Source organism: Apostichopus japonicus, chromosome 7, assembly GCF_037975245.1.
Source record: "Apostichopus japonicus isolate 1M-3 chromosome 7, ASM3797524v1, whole genome shotgun sequence".
NCBI classification, from domain to species: domain Eukaryota; kingdom Metazoa; phylum Echinodermata; class Holothuroidea; order Aspidochirotida; family Stichopodidae; genus Apostichopus; species Apostichopus japonicus.
Genome location: NC_092567.1, coordinates 17,782,376 through 17,801,385, shown reverse-complemented (window position 1 = coordinate 17,801,385; position 19,010 = coordinate 17,782,376). Strand labels below are relative to the sequence as shown.

At 36.8% G+C, this 19,010-nt stretch overlaps 2 protein-coding genes across 3 annotated transcripts in view; one reads left to right on the top strand and one right to left on the bottom strand.

The window, feature by feature from the left end:
- The window catches only part of LOC139969550 (uncharacterized), a 204,661-nt gene that overhangs the window by 142,839 nt on the left and 42,812 nt on the right, over positions 1–19,010 (bottom strand). The window lies entirely within an intron of this gene.
- Positions 1–19,010, top strand: part of LOC139969548 (lipase maturation factor 2-like) — a 308,807-nt gene that overhangs the window by 288,931 nt on the left and 866 nt on the right. Inside the window, exons 12-13 of the mRNA XM_071974636.1 lie at positions 17,874–17,964; positions 18,443–18,554. Coding sequence (XP_071830737.1) covers positions 17,874–17,964; positions 18,443–18,554 — 203 coding nt within the window. The remainder of the gene's footprint in view (positions 1–17,873; positions 17,965–18,442; positions 18,555–19,010) is intronic.

The following is a 19,010-nucleotide window of genomic DNA, read 5'->3' as shown; positions in this document are numbered from 1 at the left end:
GAAGTACGACCAAGAATTTTATAAATGATATCCAAAGTTTCCTTTAGGTTGTTTTATTGTCATTAAAATTTTCTCATAATGCATCTTTTTAGCCAATCTGATAATATTGGTTAGCTTATTTTTTTAATACTGAGTGTACTTGTACTTATTAATGGAAGAGGGGAGAGAAAGATATTCTTATAAAGCTTGTTCTTTTTGGAAATATATCTTAAAATACCAGGTGTAATCCATAGGGACTGGAGCGCCTATGAGAATTAACCTCAAATTCTTTAATAATACAATGCTTAGATATAATTTGGTGAACACTATCAACTAATAAATTATATGCCACATCTGCATCAGTCTCATTAAATAGAGGTCCTCAATCAAAAGAAGAACGTTCAAGTTTGCCATTGTGTAGCGATTTCGCACTAGTATCCCACTTGTGGTTACCAAGCTTATTTGTGTTAACAGATAAACTAGTACCAAAATCCCTATAACAAAAGATTGGTAAGTGGTCATTAATGTCAGATAATAGAATGCCAGATTTTGAATTAACCGTAGAATCAATACAACAATATTATCAATGAGTGATGAAGATGTGGATGTAATCATTGTTGATTTTGATTCTAATGGTAAATATGAATGAAAATACAATTAAGTCAAGAAAATGTGAAGTATGAGGCAAATGGTCATGCTTCAAAAGATCAATATTAAAATCACCTGTAATATAGCAAGTTTCTTCCATTTTGTATGTTTTGCAAAATTCAAGATAATGCATCATTAAATGCAAATATCTCTCAAGATAAAAAAAAAAAAACGTCTGACCACATACTTCGCTCAGTCTACTTCTGCGACATATTGTTCAGGAAAATGTCGATGATAAAAAATAATAATGGGCTTTCCGGTTATCTGGACACTTCAAAAAAGCAGCTTAAACTTTATAATGTAAGTATGCGGATACACGCGGGCAGCTACACTGTGTACTACTCAGCTATGCCTTACGTAATTCCATCATTCTCACTGCATCGGTCCTTTGTACACAATACCAATTTGAGAATAAACAGTATATGTCGATACAGAAATAAGCAAGCGGCGGAAACCACAACTGATAAAATCCATCGTATCTTTTAGACACAAAGGCAATTGGTTATTTACATTTGTAAACGTTTACCCGGGCTTAGCTGTCCTAACGTACCCCACCTCTCATGAGTGGCTTGATCAAGCTAGGGCTTGCTCCGTTCCCACGCAGTAAAGGAGTGAAGCAACTTCCCCTCCCCCCTCAATGGGTCGACCAAGAGTGAAAGAAGCCCGCGTTTGTGGGAACAGGCTTATTATGTTGTTGTATTACCACCTGCCCTGTAAAGTGAACAGCAATGCTATTTTCAACTCACAGTAGAGAACTGTTAACACACCGTCTAGAGAAGTTGCTGTACAACAGATCCTCGTACACGAACAGCAATAATATTGTATTCATAAAGAGGTATACTGCTAACCCATTGACAAGTATTGTTGTTGCACAAAAGTTCCTGTTAAGTAGTAGAACAGCAATATCATTGTACACATAGAACATCCGTATGCAAAAGGAGTTATTATTGTACACAATCAGGATTAAAATGTTTTATACCGACTGGCTGTGTCTGAGAGAGTTAAAGAAAAGTTCCAGTGAGAATATCGTGTAAGCATACTCGTAATATCTGACAAAATACTGGACAGTGCTGTAAGAATACAACACGGACCTCAACGTTTACTGCAGAAGTACGTACATCATCATTACGTACAGACGCAGACACAGGAGGCCTGCTGTAGATTTTGAACTGAACTTTATTTCGTATACGTACTTACACAGGCTTACAGTCTATTCTGACTTACCGATATAAATAAATAGTATTTCTGGCTGGATAACCCACTGACATGTATCTGAGACACACAGGTCTGCTTGACAGAATGATCTGGTAAAGCTGTCACAGTGTGACTGTTTAGTGATGAGCAACGCCCAATAAGGTGTGAACGACAGTGACACTGTATTGTCCTGTCTTTTCACGAGATACGTTTAGCTAATGAGACCTTCTGTCGAGACTTACAGACCACATCACTTTTGGGAATTATTGTGTAAGTCAATAGTTCTATTAATGGGCATATGCTACACGTAACGAAGACGTTTTCTTTATTTAAGTCTTTTTGATGGCGCTATGCAATAAAAAGGATATGCGACCAGTGGAAATTTCGCAAGAGAGTTCGGAGTATGTCATAAATGGCATGTTTACTGCAAAACATCGTCATACCCATGAGTGCAATTTCTTTTTTTGGGCGGCAAGATTAGACGCCGCATACATAGCATTGTTCGTTGTTGTGTACACAAACATGTACGCAGTTTGTAAAACCATCGTTCGCGTTTTGTAAAACACTAGGTACAGGAACCTGTCACTTATACAGTGTTACTGAAATGGCGGAGATGGAGACCGAGGAAAGCCTTTTCGACTCATAAATGTTTGCAAAAACGAGAGACTGGTGTAGTTGTAGCGATACAGTGCACTGCTGGGTCGTGGAAGAGTGTATTCTTCAGTACGATGTTGGCTATAACAGCTTGGCATCAACAGTCGAGAAAACAAAACAAAAAAGGAGAAAATATAAGGGATATAAAAATGGTAATTACGTTCACGTCCAGCTGCGAAAGGATTGCGAGTAGAGTAGGCTAATAGCTTGTTTCTCCCAGTAATATATTCCATCTACCCAGAAGAAAACTACTAATCCCAGTTGAAACTAGATACCATTGTCAAGTTACTTAACTGGATTTTTTCCTGGGGTGTATACTGATAGGTAAGCCATCAAATATTGAGGTTCAAATAATAAAAACCCACCCCCCACCCACCCGACGAGTCGAATACTGCAAAACAACCACTCATTAAAAACTGAGCAGGGTTCGAAGGGAATACCAATGATTAGTATCCACTTAAATACCACCTCCTCCTTCATATCTAGACGGGTTTCCAGGAAGGAATAGCAGTCTAGAATGATACTGCTAGCTAGGACTCTCTTCGACCAATAACACAGCTGAATATCTGTACGCTGGGGGTCATTCTACTGAAGTTGAGTGGAATGACGTACAGCCTACCGAAGTTCAGCATACCGAGGGTTAGCCGACTGAGGTTCATCACACTGTGAAGGACAGCCTGCAGCGGACTAAGACAAGCCTACTGAGATTCAGCCGACTGAGGGTCAGCCTACTGAGGTTCAGGGGACTGAAGACTAGCCTAATGAGATTCATCGGTCAGGGGCTAAGCCGACTGGGGTTTAGCGTACTGAGGGATCAGCCGACTGAGATTCGGCCGACTGAGGGTCAGCCTCCTGAGGTTTAGGGGACTGAAGATTAACCTACTGCAATTCATGGGACTAGGTCTCAGCGGACTGAGGTTCAGCGTACTGGCGTGTGTTAAATTTATCATTACCAGTACACTATGATTCACCTTATTGCTTTGTAGATTTCATTCCTTTTTCTTAAATAACGTTAAATAAAAAGTAAGGCTAACCAGTGACGCAGCCATGAATTTGAATGGGGGAGCCCTTTTGCGATAGATATGGAATTTCAAAGTTGAAGGCACGACTATCTGAGCGGAGCGCCACCATCGGTTAGTGCGGAGCGTACAAGAAAATTTTTGGTTTACAAACCCCCCAGATGGCCGGAAACGACCCTTCCCGAGTGTTCATTTTGGTTCCCTGGCCACTTGCTAACTTGAGACACCTCATTCAATATCACTTTTAAACCCTCACAACAAACGAGTTAAAATAGTAAGTAATTCAATACTACAAAATGTATTTAAAATTAGCAAGGTACATGTACAGAGTAGTCTTACTTTTCAACTTCTACACTTGTAGATACAAAGATAGGCCAGAAATGTCTTTGATACAACTATAGCCTGTAAATGTCTTTGATACAACTGTAGCTAGTAAATGTTTAAGTTAGCCTTATAAGAGAAGGCGAAAGTCGAGAGCTATCCGACGATTGCCATCTGATGCAAATTTCTTTACTGTTTTCTCAACTGAAATATTATCTGCGTAAACGGGTTCTTAAGTAGATGTTAAAAAACTGACAAGATCGGATCCTAGTCTTTTTCGGCTGGTAGACTGTTGAATGAAGCGGCAAGCAATAGAAATGACAGCCTAGATGACAGAAGGATAGGTCACCTCATTTAGCCATTTTTTCCTGTCTAGACTCTGAAACTCATCTAGCAAGCCTATGGATTTGAAATATGGGTGTTTGAAAAAAAAGATAACTTGGCCAAAGAAAGTGTAGGCCCGGACCCACAGTGCTACATACTGTACTGTCTACGCCCCTGATCATATGATATGATATTATCAGCAGATTTTGATTCCTGTTCGAATTCTTTTACATGTTCATTTACATAATATATCAGAAAGACGAACATAGTGCTCTTTTACAATTTTTCCAGTAGGATGATTCTTGTTTATTGTCCAATGTCTGGACTTCAATACATTTGACGTACTTAACTGATGGACAACATAAACTTGAACATTTCGTAATATAGCCAAAATGCAATGGCCTAAAAACAAATCACGTTATCGCAGTGTAATAGCAGTGTAATAAGTATTTATAGGAAGTACATATCACATACGATTGCTAGCTGTTCTTGCAACAACTTAGGACGAATCATAGAAAGGATGATAACGAACGTTGTCGACGTCGTTGTGCATACGGTTCATGACATTCCATAGAGTGTGGTTAGGTAGGCAATATGTATTTTATTACACAGGGGCCAACTGTAGGCTTGTAATAGGGTATAGGCTAAATTTAGCTAATTGCATCTGCCAAACTAAGTAAGTAGTTGAATCAGTAGGCTTGAATGTTACTGCGATTATAATCGAGTTAAAGGAGCTGACGAGTATCCAAGAACAAAAGAGCACTGACAAAATACCATGCTAAAAAACGACAGTTTTTAAACATTTTTTCGACACTGCTCCCCCCCACCACCTGGCTACGTCCCTGAGGCTAACTGGATAATCCTTTGCTTTTGTAGTCTGTACTCTGTAGTGTTTGTTTTATTTTCCTTAGCAGGTTTACATGTCCACTTTCCTGTGCTAGCGGTTTAACCTATCCCTTCAGACTCAACGTGGGGCGACCTTACAAAACTGTCACCTTATTTTTTGTTGTTGCTCTAAGCCAGGCAACCTTGATAAATATTACACGAAGTGCTCCATATTTCACGTCGTCGGCTAGAATATGTAGAACGTCATATAACCACTATCACATAATATAAGATTTTCATCAACTTTTAGATATACGTATCAAATATGATCACATCAGTTTGGAGACACACATACCAGTGTTAAAGGGATAGGTTCTCGATTTTCGTCCAAATTTGATCATTTTGTAAGGCTTTTTTTAAATCTCAAAATGATGCGGAGAACGGATGCCGACCTCTTTATCATGTATCAGACAATAACAGTATTTAAAGTAGGTCCATACTCTTCAGAAAGACAGTCTAATTTGAATATTCAAATCGTTACGTCATAGTTTTATATATTTAGTTTTCTAGCAGAAAACTTGGTATATTTTCACGTTTAACAGGACGGGAACATGCTTCTGATCCATGTGATTCCGCTGTAGACTTTAAGACTGAAATTTGAATACCTCAAATTTTCGTCTAAGGCTTTATGGTTTATTATGGTTTTTCCAAATTTTGGCCAAAAATCGCGATTTTTTAAATCTTCTCAAAATGATGCGTAAAACGGAAGCCGACCTTTTTATCATTTATCAGACATTATCAGTGTTTAAAATAGGTCCATACACTTCACAAAGACAGTCTAATTTAAAACTTCAAATCGTTTTATTATAATTTAATATATTGAGTTTTCAACGAAAATTTGATTAGATTTTCCGTTTTATCAATGTTTCAGTAAATGACACTTTTCAAAATTTCGTACGTCGTATGTAACCTGGTTGTCGTTTTCAGTAAAACGCAGCTATTCCATTTGCATGGGTCAATGTGTAGAGATATGATATACCTGCATTTACCTATCAACACGCACTATTTAGAAAATGATTGATACATTTAATTATTTACAGGGCCGTCACCAGAGGGAGAATGGGAACACAGGCCATTTCCCCTCCCTTCGCAACATTTACTTCCAAATGGCTTCTGTAACACACCCACGCAAATTCATATACACAAATGTAGTTGTAATGATGGAAGTTATAGCATTTTTTTGCATCAGGGTCATTACCGAAACAATTTTCCTCAAAGGCCTTTCCCCAGAGCATAGGTCAGCAAATTGTGTGCCCCGGTCCCCAAGAATTCGAGCTGGAATTGGAGGGTAGAGCATATATAGTGTCATAGAAAGTTATATGTCAGAATACAAGCGGGGGGGGGGGTTGTCTTTGTCCCTCACACCACTCAGGTTGGCTATGCCCTTGTCTACAACCAATCATCAGTCCCACCCTAACGCAAATATAGCAAAGTTAAGGGGGAGGGTGCATGTGGGATGTACATCCCCCGTTGTCAATCTAAATATTCCCGAAAATGCACCAAACAATGCAGTAACGATACAGTAACAATGCATTTACGCGTATCTAAAGTAACGTTGATGTAACAATGCAATTACAGTAAAGTTGCAGTAACAATGAAGTAAAATTGCAGTAACAAGGCAGTCACAGTAAAAATACAGAGAGATTGCAGTTACGTTTATCTGCAGTAATGTTTGCAGTAGCAATGCCGTAACAGTAAAACAATGCAGTTAAGTTGATCTACAGCAATGTTTGCAGTAACAAAGCAATCACAGACAAAAATACAGGGAGAATGCTGTTACGTTTACTATAAGTAATGTTTGTAGTAACAATGCCGTTACAGTAACATTGCAGTAAAAATGCAGTTAAGTTGATCTGCAGTCATATTTGTAGTAACAATGCCGTTACAGTCAAATACCGGGATAATGCAGTAACGTTTATCTGCAGTTATGTTTATGGTAACAATACCATTGCAATAATTTTGCAGTCGGCTGATATACAGTAATGTGTGTAGTACAATGCCGTTACAGTAATAATGCAGTTACAGTCAAATACCGTGAGAATGCAGTAACGTTTATCTGCAGTAATGTTTGCAGTAACAATGCAGTTACAGTCAATACAGTCAGAATGCAGTTATATATCTGCAGTAATATTTGTAGTCGCAAAGCCGTTACAGTGACAATACATTTACATCCAAATACAGGGATAATGCAGTAACGTTTATCTGCAGTTATGTTTTTGGTAACAATACCATTACAATAATATTTCAATCGGCTGATCTACAGTAATGTGTGTAGTACAATGCCGTTACAGTAATAATGCAGTTACACTGCAGATAAGTTGTTCTGTATTAACGTTTGCAGTAACAAAGCAGTCACAGTAAAAATACAAGGGAAAATGCTGCTACTTTTATCTGCAGTAATGTTTGTAGTAACAATGCAGGTCACATTAACAATTCATTTACGTTTATTTCACGCCATCAATTTAATGTCCCGTGGCAATCAGTGGATAGATTATCAGCGAAATGCCTTGTGTTATGAAGTTGTCGAGTACGTTAGCTTCCTGTGTTGGCAATGTAACTTCTTCCTCTCGGGAAGCAAATGATAGAACAAAGCACTCTGTTGCTGCAGTGGGTCACAGGATTTTTTTCCCCGACGTTGGCACAAACTTCAAAGAGCAACTGGACAATTCGTTTCGTTTATTTCTGCCATTTAATCACAATGATTTAAAGAGAAAAATTCCTAATATATATTTATAGAGCTAATTAGGTGTACTTAGAAATTTTACTCGAGCACAAATTGCACTCTTGCTTGACCTTGTACAATGTGATAGTTGCCAGATGCTACATTCCTGTGGTTAACATATTGTAGTGGCTATCATTTAGAACATTCTAAAAATTTAGCAGTACATTTCTCAAACTTTGTATCCGGTCCCTTTGAACTCTACAGCAAAGGTAATCGCAAAATTGCAGTTTTAAGCAACGTATTCTCTCCACAATACTCTCCACGTTTTATGAAGTTCGAAACTTGATATAAAGTTCAACATAGTAAGTTTGAGGAGTAAGTAGGCTACACATGAATAATATCGGTATTTGTTTAGTCTCTTCATATCCCTGAAACAGTTGAATTTACTTACCAAAAACATATCAAGCCAGTACTACCCTCTAAAATAATCAATCCCATACTATTAGGCTAAACGACGTAAATATCGATGTTTTCAAGTATTTCAATGATAATTTAATAAGTAATACGTTCAAAATTAAACCGCTTATCTCCTCAAACATACATATGAAGTAAGGTAAATTAGCATCCCACTAAGTGTGGAAAAAACCCCACTACTTCAATCCAGGATCGCCCACTTCAGTCCCAGACCTTTGATGGTAGGCCTATCATTTCTGTAAGGTGAGGTTTTTTTCAAACGGAGGGGAACTTCTGCATCCTACCCCGTCATCCACAACCCCTCCCTTTGCCTCGTCCTCAGCGCCGCCCCCGCAACTCACTTAATGCAGGTAATCAAATGAATGTAAGTACAACCTCGTTTACTTAGGCATCTTACTATGTGATTAGTAATACATAGCTTTGCTCAAATTGACACGAAAAGACCAACTTGAAGGCTAACGAAATAGATGGTTACGCTATACATCAACTATAAATGGCCACAACAAGACACGGGCTGTGGAAGAGTGTTTAATCTAACGGGGCACAACATCCGAGAGGCAGCGACATATGTGGCTTTGATGTGAGGGGTAATTAAACAAACCAACAAAGTTACTTTAGAACAATTCGAATAAAACGGATCCTCTCGGCAGCACGTATCACAAATTTCAGCATTTGAATGATTTTCAACAAAAGCTACATGCTTTTACTTCCCTTTTTTCTGTCACCACTTAAACAACAGCACTTTTACGATATCAACTAGACAAATAATACTTTTTGTTACCAAGAAGGGGGAGGGGAACTTTTGATCAATTAAAAGGGCACTTAAGGTTACTTCACAAAACTGGGATGGCATGTTTCCCGGCTGCACCCCATGGGAAAATGCATCTTAAGATACAACGTAATACAACTTGGGTTATTATTCAATCACCAATGCCGTAACTTCGGTGATGACTATCGCACTCTGAGTCCGGCGAGAGGATCTTCCGGAATCATGATCGTCGTCAGAGGCAGCACAGCAACAGCCACAACAACATAGGACAATTACTATGATGATTATAATGCCTATGACATCAAACGGAGCATCTGAACCGCCCGGGTCACCTGTTTGAACGAAAACATGAAGGTTATTATGTAAAGGCTGCATGTCACATTTTTTTAAATAACATTCGAGAAAGTGACCGTAATAATTCAATAGAACGATTGTGCAAATTATGATTTTTGTTTCTAACTCCGCACTTTAGAGCACCCTGGGGTTAGGGACATAGGCGTAGGAGCCCAATTTGATTGGGGGGGGGGAGCTGTAACGACTTGCCCGAAAAATATAACCAAAATTTGTGTGCGCGTTCAACATGTTAATGTGCATATCATATAGGCATGCATCGGTTATTACATCGCATGCCAATAACATACAACCATTTGCTGTGTTATTACCTTTCCATATTGGTTAGAATTATTGGGGTAGTCGTTACAATAATAATGATATTAATAATATCGGTTTAACCATTGAAAAACACATTGCAATTTATTTTCCTTTCAGTAGGTGCCCGAAAAATTCAGAGACATTTGCCATAATCTTTTTCTATCATTGTGATAACGCAAGGGAATCAATGCATGGGGTATCAATGAATTAATTGATGTTGAATGTCTTTATAGATTGAAATACATTGAAATACATTTTTTTCGGTCAAGTTATTACGATTTATAAAAATAAAGGATTAACATTATGGCGTATACCGAAGAGCCGACTTTATCAGCACTTAAACCTTAAAGGAACATCCCAGAAAAATGATCTTGTTTTAATGGTAAACATCTTGAAAACCGAAATCTTTAGATACCTTACCAGCACTCAAATATTTGCTTTCTCATTGACTATACTTATCAACATTATGACTTCGCCTAAAATCCTCCCTTAGAGGAACCCTAAGCATAACATATGCTTTTTGAGGAGGGGGTGGGGTAGGGTCATATTTTGATGTTCTTGTTTGTCCCCTTGTCTCCTTAATTTATAAAGTATACACTTCAGAATCGTTTGTAAACAGGCAGTATAGGCTACATTGGTTTTCAATGTCGTTCCTCTATACATAAGACTTAAGTACTGTTCTAAACAAACAATTTTTTCTTGGAAATCTGATCATGAAGGTAATCTTATCTAGGGGTGACGGTACCCTCACAAGGATATGTCACCGAAACTTGTATTGATTACCATACGTTACAATAATAATGATAATAATAATATCAGTTTAACCACGAAGGGTACTATTGTCGTCCGAGGCAACATATGAGTCATTTTTCAAGACACAAACGCCGCCGATTGGTTCATGAGCCGATAGCAACCAATGTCCCAAATTCAATTCTGCACCTCAACGTTCTTAGTCCTATTAAAATATTTCTCACAAGGCAGGGGCATACCCCTCCCCTCCCCGTAAATTCCCAGGGTATAGCATCCGCCACCGGAGGGTCGCCAAGATGATCACAGTACCGGTCACCAAGCAAAGAACGTTGGATACCAGGGTCTTTAAGATACAGATGTTGTCCCATTTCTTAAGTTCACAATACGGCTGCCCGCGGTCATGATATGCATGCATAGTTCAATGTATATCAACATGTCTATTTCTAGTACTGTTTTATGTTGTTTACAACTGGTTTCTCTACTTGACTAGATTAATGTTAGGTTAGATAATATTGGACTGTTTTATCTGATCCTTCTACTGCTTACTTTCATTCTGATTTGAGACCTCATTGATAAGTCGCCGTACAAGGATTTCATACTGGGAATTTTCGTGCATTATATTTACGATTTAAATGATTTATAAAACGGTACATTACCTGTAGAAGACAAAGTCCAAACAGTTTCTGCAGCTGTGGCATTGAGTTTGTTCAATTCTAGACAGGAAACAAAGAACGCATTAAGCTGAAAAGTCTAACAAATGAGGTTAGGGAACGATAATATTTGTTATCCCACAAGCTTTTAGTAGCTTCCTTGTTTAATCCCTTCAAACATTTATTTTGTTTTAAGTCTCTTGTCTAAACAGATCATTGTAAATTCTTTGAACAGTGTTGGTTGAAAGAAAGTTGAAGTGATTTGAATTGAAATTATCGAGTGGATAGGTCTTTACCGACTCGCTGGTGCCACGGTGGTTCCGAGCAGTGAGGTGCACATGACTTCAAGGGTGTGTGTGTGATGGGGGGGGGGGGTGGGGAGGGGGAGGTTGCGGTAGGTGTAATTCAAATTTCCCTGGCTGATTTAGATACGTGGCTGGACCATTATGGGATGGCTAGATGCGAATCAATCATGTTTTTGTTATAAAGTTTACATTTTAAAATTTGCTACAATTAACTGATGCATCCTATTTGATGGAAGCAAGGAAATGTACAAGCAATATCACACTACAATCCCCTTGAACCCCAAGATACATATGCCCCGCCTAATCAAGTTTGTTGCATGTACAACCCGAAAAGCATAATTGGGTATATAGCTTGTGGGATGGTGCTCAGAGAGGTACGTAAAACTTGGGGTTCAGTAGATATTAGGGTCTCTATATTGGGACTTGACTAATCTGTAAAATCAGCCTATCTGGCAGAATAGGTCCAACAAGCATATGTGAATATTCACATTAAATTAAACACTATCCCAGGCATCCTACACAAAATATAAGCTTTAATTAATTCGACCTGATTATAAAACGTAGTAGAAAGTAAATTGGTTTCAAATATGTAGCTAAGATTTTCGATATACATAATGTAGAATATATATTTTGGAGGTAACAAGTCACCCGATATGGCAATTAAGATTGATTCCGGGCCTTCTCACATTTGACTAGCACGTACTTGAGTATAACTTGTAGTTGACATAAGAAACTTAGATATCCTCTGAGAACCTGATATAATTTATATTAATTCGATACTAAATAAATAAACTGTTTATTGTAATTCAAATAAATAAAAATTAACGAACCTGTGTACATGTTGAGCTTGTAGCAGAACGTATCCTGCTTTTCTGAGAATTCACCTTTGTAACGCTTCGTTGATTTCATTAGAAGTTATGTCTGAATGTCATGCTCAAAAGTAAGGCCTCTGTTTTATAGGATCACTGTGTGACGTCATAGTCTTTTCAGTTGTATCATGGAGCTATAAACAGCTCCATGGTTGTATGAAGCTGTTAGTTTCGTTATCCTTACATGTTTACAAAGTTATTGTATACGTAAATGTTTGGCAGAGGTTCAACTAATTGCTTGTGAACTCCATGTCACGGATCAGGAAGTTAAATACGGACAAGCATTGGGAGGGGAGGAAGGGGTGTGAAAGGGGATTAAGGGGCGGGGAAGTGTAAACTATAGCCCCCACTATTTTGGAAAACAAACTTAACAAGCGACCCTGACATTTATTTGTTGTGAAAAAGCATGAACATCGTATCCTGTTCATAAAATCAAAGTGTTCTTTTCATGAAAGAAAACCACTCTATGTTAAAAATGAGAAATAAATGCAAGAATGAATAAACTCCGTATAGGTGAACGGGGTTCTGCATATTCCCTGTACTTCAGGGCAAATCAACACTGGGAAAATATTCACTGCGGTTTACAATATGACACCATGCATCACTTTCCAGCAATTCAATCGTCGGTTTTTCGAGAATCCACAGTGCGTTTGCAAAAGGCCAGGTTAAGTATATTTTACATGGAAATGTAGTTCGTCTTGTTAGAATTAAAAAAATTAAACTAATCATATATTTAAGGGTAAGTTCATTCTAAACATAACAATAGAGACAGTAATATTAAACCTGCCATCACAATTATCTGCAAATTATTAAACTTTGAAACTGCCGGTATAGGTTTACAACAGTAGTTAAGTTTAGAACTCCGAGACAGACCATTTGATTATATATCGGTATACCATGACATATATGGTAAAAGTTTGTAATGCTACATCAACCATGGCGCTATTTCAGAATAGGTTCATGCTTTAACATATAAGTCTCACAGTTCGGTTCTATCGTTGCGAATTTATCCACTGTTAGTCGTATATTAAAAGCTTAACATGAAGATTGCTTGCCACCCTGCACGTTGTCATGCCATAAAAATGAAATATAAATGATAAAATGGCAGTATTTAATGGGCCTATACTGCACACACAAAGAAAAAATCGCTGGTGCAGGTCACATAATACCTTTTTATACGTAGATGAATTTATTTCTTTTACTTTGGAATATTGTTATCTATATACATCCAGAACACTCGTTAGCACACCAATTGCGTTTATATTTATGTTTGTATATAGGCCTATATATTCTATATAAGTGAAATATGGTGCACTTCGGCTAATAGTTAACAAGGTTGCTTTGCTATACCAGTAGAAAGGACGTGAAATCCTATTTGCGTTCAAAGTCCAACTAGTATGTTTTGAATCTCATCGATTTATCATTTTATTTTATGTTAAGGTATCGCGTACGTGCGAAATTTATATTGTAATATATTATAATTTGCTGAATAAAATAAAATCAAAATCACACGGTTTAATCCCAGTGTAAATTTGATTCACCTTTTCCCCGACAGAGGATGGTAAGTCCTTCCTAAGCTGAGTCCTGAAATCACTGGAAGGTACTGTCAAATCACAGTGTTTCTCTATAATCACTATTGACACTTTTAAGAAGCATTTTAAAACTTATCTTTTTAGGCTTGAGTATGGGCATTAATCTTATTCGCTGTTTTATCCACATTACTGTGCCCATTTTTATGTATATTTTTATTTTTATATTCTTTATTGTGGTTTATAACCCTGTCTTATATCATTTCTTTACTTTTATTGCTGTTGTTATTACTTTTAGGTTTTCTTACGTTGGTAATTTTATATTCCAGGTATTGGTTCTTTTGTACAGTGCTCTTGAGCATGTTTTATTTCGTGATAACAGCACTTTAATATATGGTATTTATGGTTCATATTTAATATAGTGACTCTGCTCCACACACATATACCATTACAGTGTCGAATGTTCAACTTAGCTCCATGAACCGGCATATCAGAACGGTTGGAGATTAACATTCAGCCTTTCAGAGATGACAGACGCCCATGGCTATTAAAGTATTTGTTTTTGTAAATCATTTTTCCTTTGGTCATTTTTGGTATAATTTCAGCCATATGAATTTAAATACAAGCCAGGTGACATCTCTGCTGTTCCTGCAGTTGTTGTTAAGTATTCAGAATCACAACAAAATTGCTTTCCTGTTTGGTTTGAGGACAGGACCTCTGATGTTATTTTAGTTATTCATTAATTTGGGACTTCAATGGAATATTGCCTTTAGTACATTTCATCTCATTTTGTGAAAATATTGTGACAGGTTGGTCAAAGAGGAATGCCAGACGACCATCTCAGATTTTTCTGATACTGATCTGATGTGTTCCCCGATGTCCCGAAAGGAGGAAAATAGGTCTTTCAAAATATGCATAGATTAAAAAAAATTATTTAGTCTGCATACATGAGAAAAAGTACCACCCAAAGTACATTAAAATAAATACCTGTTGAGAAGATGCTGAATTTGATGTTGTCAGACCTAGGTGCCACCATATCCCAGCCACCAAATATGTTTCTGACTTATTGTTGCTCATTTTCTTCCTTTTGAGACATCTAGGCATAAACACTGTATATTAATAGTAACATCCGAATCTTGTTCATTTGGTTTGGATTGAACCAGATATCTTGAATAGTTTGACCAACCGAAATTTATTTCAAGTAATAGTCATTTAAGGTGTATACAATAGTGTAAAAATACACTTCGAGACTTTTTATAATAAATTACCACAATGCTGTTCCTGAAGAGTTTGATCTATCATGTTCCCATGTTTAAATTGTCGAAAGAGATAATCTTTTATGAAATCATTCGTAAAATTCGTAAATTAAAATTTATAACTTCAGCTCCTCATCAACCAAGTCTCGATTGGCAGATGTGGTTCGCGGCTCTCGGCTCGGCCCGACAAAATCCTTGGTTCATCAGGCTAATCTATCGCATATTAACCAATCAAGAGGAAGGTAAATGATTCACTTTAGTACTGATTTTGTTATTTTAAAATATTACAGTTTGCTAAAAGGAAGCATCTTCTTTGGGCTTGCCTCCCCATCCCCTCATCTTATTTTTCCAAAACCTAGACCTCCCAGCAAAACCTTTAATAAAAACTTTATTTAAAAAAAAACTGCCTCTTTATTTTTCGAAATACTCTTTAACGCCTTTAAAAACCTTTATTTTTTATTTTAAGATAAAAAAAAATATTTAAAGATTTAGTTTAGGGTAGGAATATTGTATTCAGTCATGCTAACCATTGGCCATTAAGTTTTTGTGGACAGCCATGCATGATTCATTTAGAAACCTTTATTTAAAACACGGCTCTTTATTTTTCAAAAACACTCTTTAAAACCTTTATTTTTATATTAAGTTAAATATTTTTTTATCGATTTAGTTTAGAGTAGGAATATTGTATTCAGTCATGCTAACCATTGGCAATTAAGTTTTTTTGTGGACAGCCATACATGATTCATTTAAAACCTTTACTTAAAACATGGCTCTTTATTTTTCAAAACATTCTTTAAAACCTTTAGTTTTATATTAATTTTTTAACGATTTAGTTTAGAGTAGAAATATTGTATTCAGTCATGCTAACCATTGGCCATGTTTTTGTGGACAGCCATGCATGATTCATTTGAAAACCTATATTTAAAACATGGCTCTTTATTTAAAAAAATACTTTTTAGAACCTATAGTTTTATATTTAGAAATTTTTTTTTATACGATTTAGTTTAGAGAAGGAATATTGTATTTAGTCTTGCTAACCATTGTCCATTTAGGTTTTGTGGACAGCCGGGCATGATCAATGCAGTGATACAAAACAGACTCACAAATAACAGTTAATGTAAGTCAGGTATTTGAAATAAGGGCCACAGATGATGTAAAAATAGGCATAGATGGTGAGTATGTTACAAATTAACTTCCTTTTTGACTTTTAAAACCATTATTTTCATGTTTGAAGCCTTTAAAAACCTTCATTTCTTCATGTACAACCTTTAACGAACCTATATTTTGTTGAAGAGCCTCTTGTAGGTCTGCATACCCTGTTTATCTGTCTCACTATAGAATTGTGGTTTCGGGAACGACCTCTATTCTAGTATTCGGTTTCTTCGTGATCTTTACTTTCCAGTGATATCTGTCTGGGTATCAGATACTCTTCACTGAAGCTACTCAGGACAAGTGTAAAAAAAAGTATCTCAGAGTTTGTTCAATATAACTCTCTAATAGCTATGAACGAGGTCGAAACTCTTGCTGAATTTCCAACAAACCATGTTTGCTAAAAAAGGGACGATTTCCTGGTGTTGCCTGTTATATATTCAAGAACATATAGTGTACCTTGAAATATATCTGTGCCAAGCTAATTACGTAATAGAAAGTGCTATACATACTATTCTAATCAATACACTTTCCGTTGTATTGTAACTCTGACCTGATTGAAAATACAAGAGACATTTACACTCTGGCTCTAGACTAAGAAATTCATGCCTGCGTAGGTTCTTTGATACCCACGCCTTGGAACCTCCGGTAATTTGTAGTTACCTATTCCAAGATAGAAGATTGTCCATATAAAGCAAACAACAGAGTTCTCCTGATACAAATGGGCAATTCAAAATGAAAAGAAAAGTCAAACACTGCTGTACTCATTACATTTATATTTTGTTTCACACCTCTCCACTGTTTCTGTATTTTCTGTTTTTGTTTCTATTATTAAATTTTTACACGGTGCATTCCCACGAGGACTTTCTGTGAATTTCCCTCAAAACCTGTTCCGATGATTGAGAAGTTTTTATTCCAATCTGCTAGCAAATAGCTTTGAAACTTAATAACAATATATAATTGAAGCTTTAACAATTATGTAGAAATGAGAAAAAGTGTGATAGTATTGTTGGCTTCCAATGATGAAAATGGCATTACTTTCTAGGTGCAAACAAGTGGCTATAAAATATCATATTCGGTTTATGTACAGGGTACGTGAAAGGGAGAAATTCACCATCTTTTGCACACCTTGCAGGAATCTCCTAATAACACATGCTTGAGTATGCCTTTTAAAAGCTTTTCCCCCTGTAACACTGCATTCGAGAAACAAGTGTATATATTTCCTCCTCAAGAAGATACAAATCCCTCTTAGGTAATTTATCAAGAATGGGGAGCTGCTGAGAGGGCTGCAGCATCCTGCAGCCAGGCTGCATAGGATGTAATCTTATGTAATCTTTACTTTCCCAAATTGGGCATTGTAGGTGTGCCATGATACTCTCCAAACTTTTCCCCCTTCCCTTAATCCTCTTTTTGTCTCTCCACTGTTTATCTCCCACCTCTCCTCTTCCCCTGTTGGTTTCTTTCTTTCTTCTCTCCATCCCTTGTATTTTCCCCCTAATCCCTTTACATCTATCTCTTTGTGTTCACCATGCTCAATTAACCTGTCTGTATTCTGTGTGTGTTTTTGTCCCTTCTGTTACTGTTACTTGTCATTATGCCTCTGAAGAAGATCCTGCTAGGATCGAAACGTCAGGCCAACTTACTTTTACACACTCTCGAAACTTGTTTGATATTGATTTGGCCTTGCCTGCAGAAGACTTTGCATCAGCTGGTCTGCTTTCTTGTTGACACTCTTGTTGTGCCTTAATAAGCTTTCATCTGATTATCTTTTCCATTTGGTTGCAGTTCTCGATCTTATCGACCATAATCCATTCCCAAAGTCTCCACCAAAGTTCATCCGAGCAAAGCTATACCATTATCATTTCACTTCTTGGAGGTAAGTGATCTTTTTTCTTTTCTTTTTTCTCTCTCCAGAAAACATCTCTTTTTTTAATTCTTCAATCTTAGGTGATAAAAGTTGCTATGATAGATTGAATGTGTAAACTTTTCTATTTAATGTCAACTTCAGATTCTTTAAAATGGAAACCATGGCAACAATCATTTTACTCTTCAAGGTTTAAGTCAGTAATAGTTTTTTACCTATGAATTTACTGTAGAAGAGACACAGTTGCAAAGTACTGTAAATTGCTGAAACTAATCGAAAAGTTTGAAGATCATTTTTAGTCTCGTTAAACCTAAGACGATGGTTGGCTTTGCATCTTCTTGTAACTTTGTCAAGAACAGATGATGGAAATGCATAGGAAATGTCCTCTTTGTTTGGGATAATAACAAGCTTTTAGAGTGATTGTTTATCTGATTTGTTTTACTCTTCAAACAACTATTAAATCACAATCTTCTCTCAATTTTTTCTTAAGCAAAAATTCAAAGAACTGGTGGAGAAGAAAAGAAGTGGAAACATACCTTAGCCCTGTGACCAAAGAAAGTCAAGCTATAACATCATTTGTTCAAAGTTCCGGATTAAAATATGTGAGTAAAATACCTCCAAGTGCGCTCCAATCTACAATCATGAACAAAGGAGTAGTAGGTTTGTAATTGAAGGAATATTTCCCAGTCGCTGAAGTTGGAAATGTCTACGTCTTTCGGGTCGAAACCATTGACTTCAATGCCTAATATCTGGTTTGACCTTTCGGTAGATAAAATGGATGCTATAGATACTGTTACTGAAGCTTTTAGAATTAGAAAATAAAATTAACAATTGGAAGAGAGTCTCATAGAGTTATCGCTGAGCTGAAGAAAAAAGAAGGTTTAGTGTCGTCAGGGTTATGCCTCCATTTAAACAATAACTCAAAACACAAAATGGTTTTGATTCTTTGTTAATTAGTGTCATCAGAGATGTTTTAATGATACTGCTATTAAAAAGAGAGTTGCCATGAAATGGAAAATGATCTTAGTTATCTCTGTAAATTGCTTATATATGCGCCT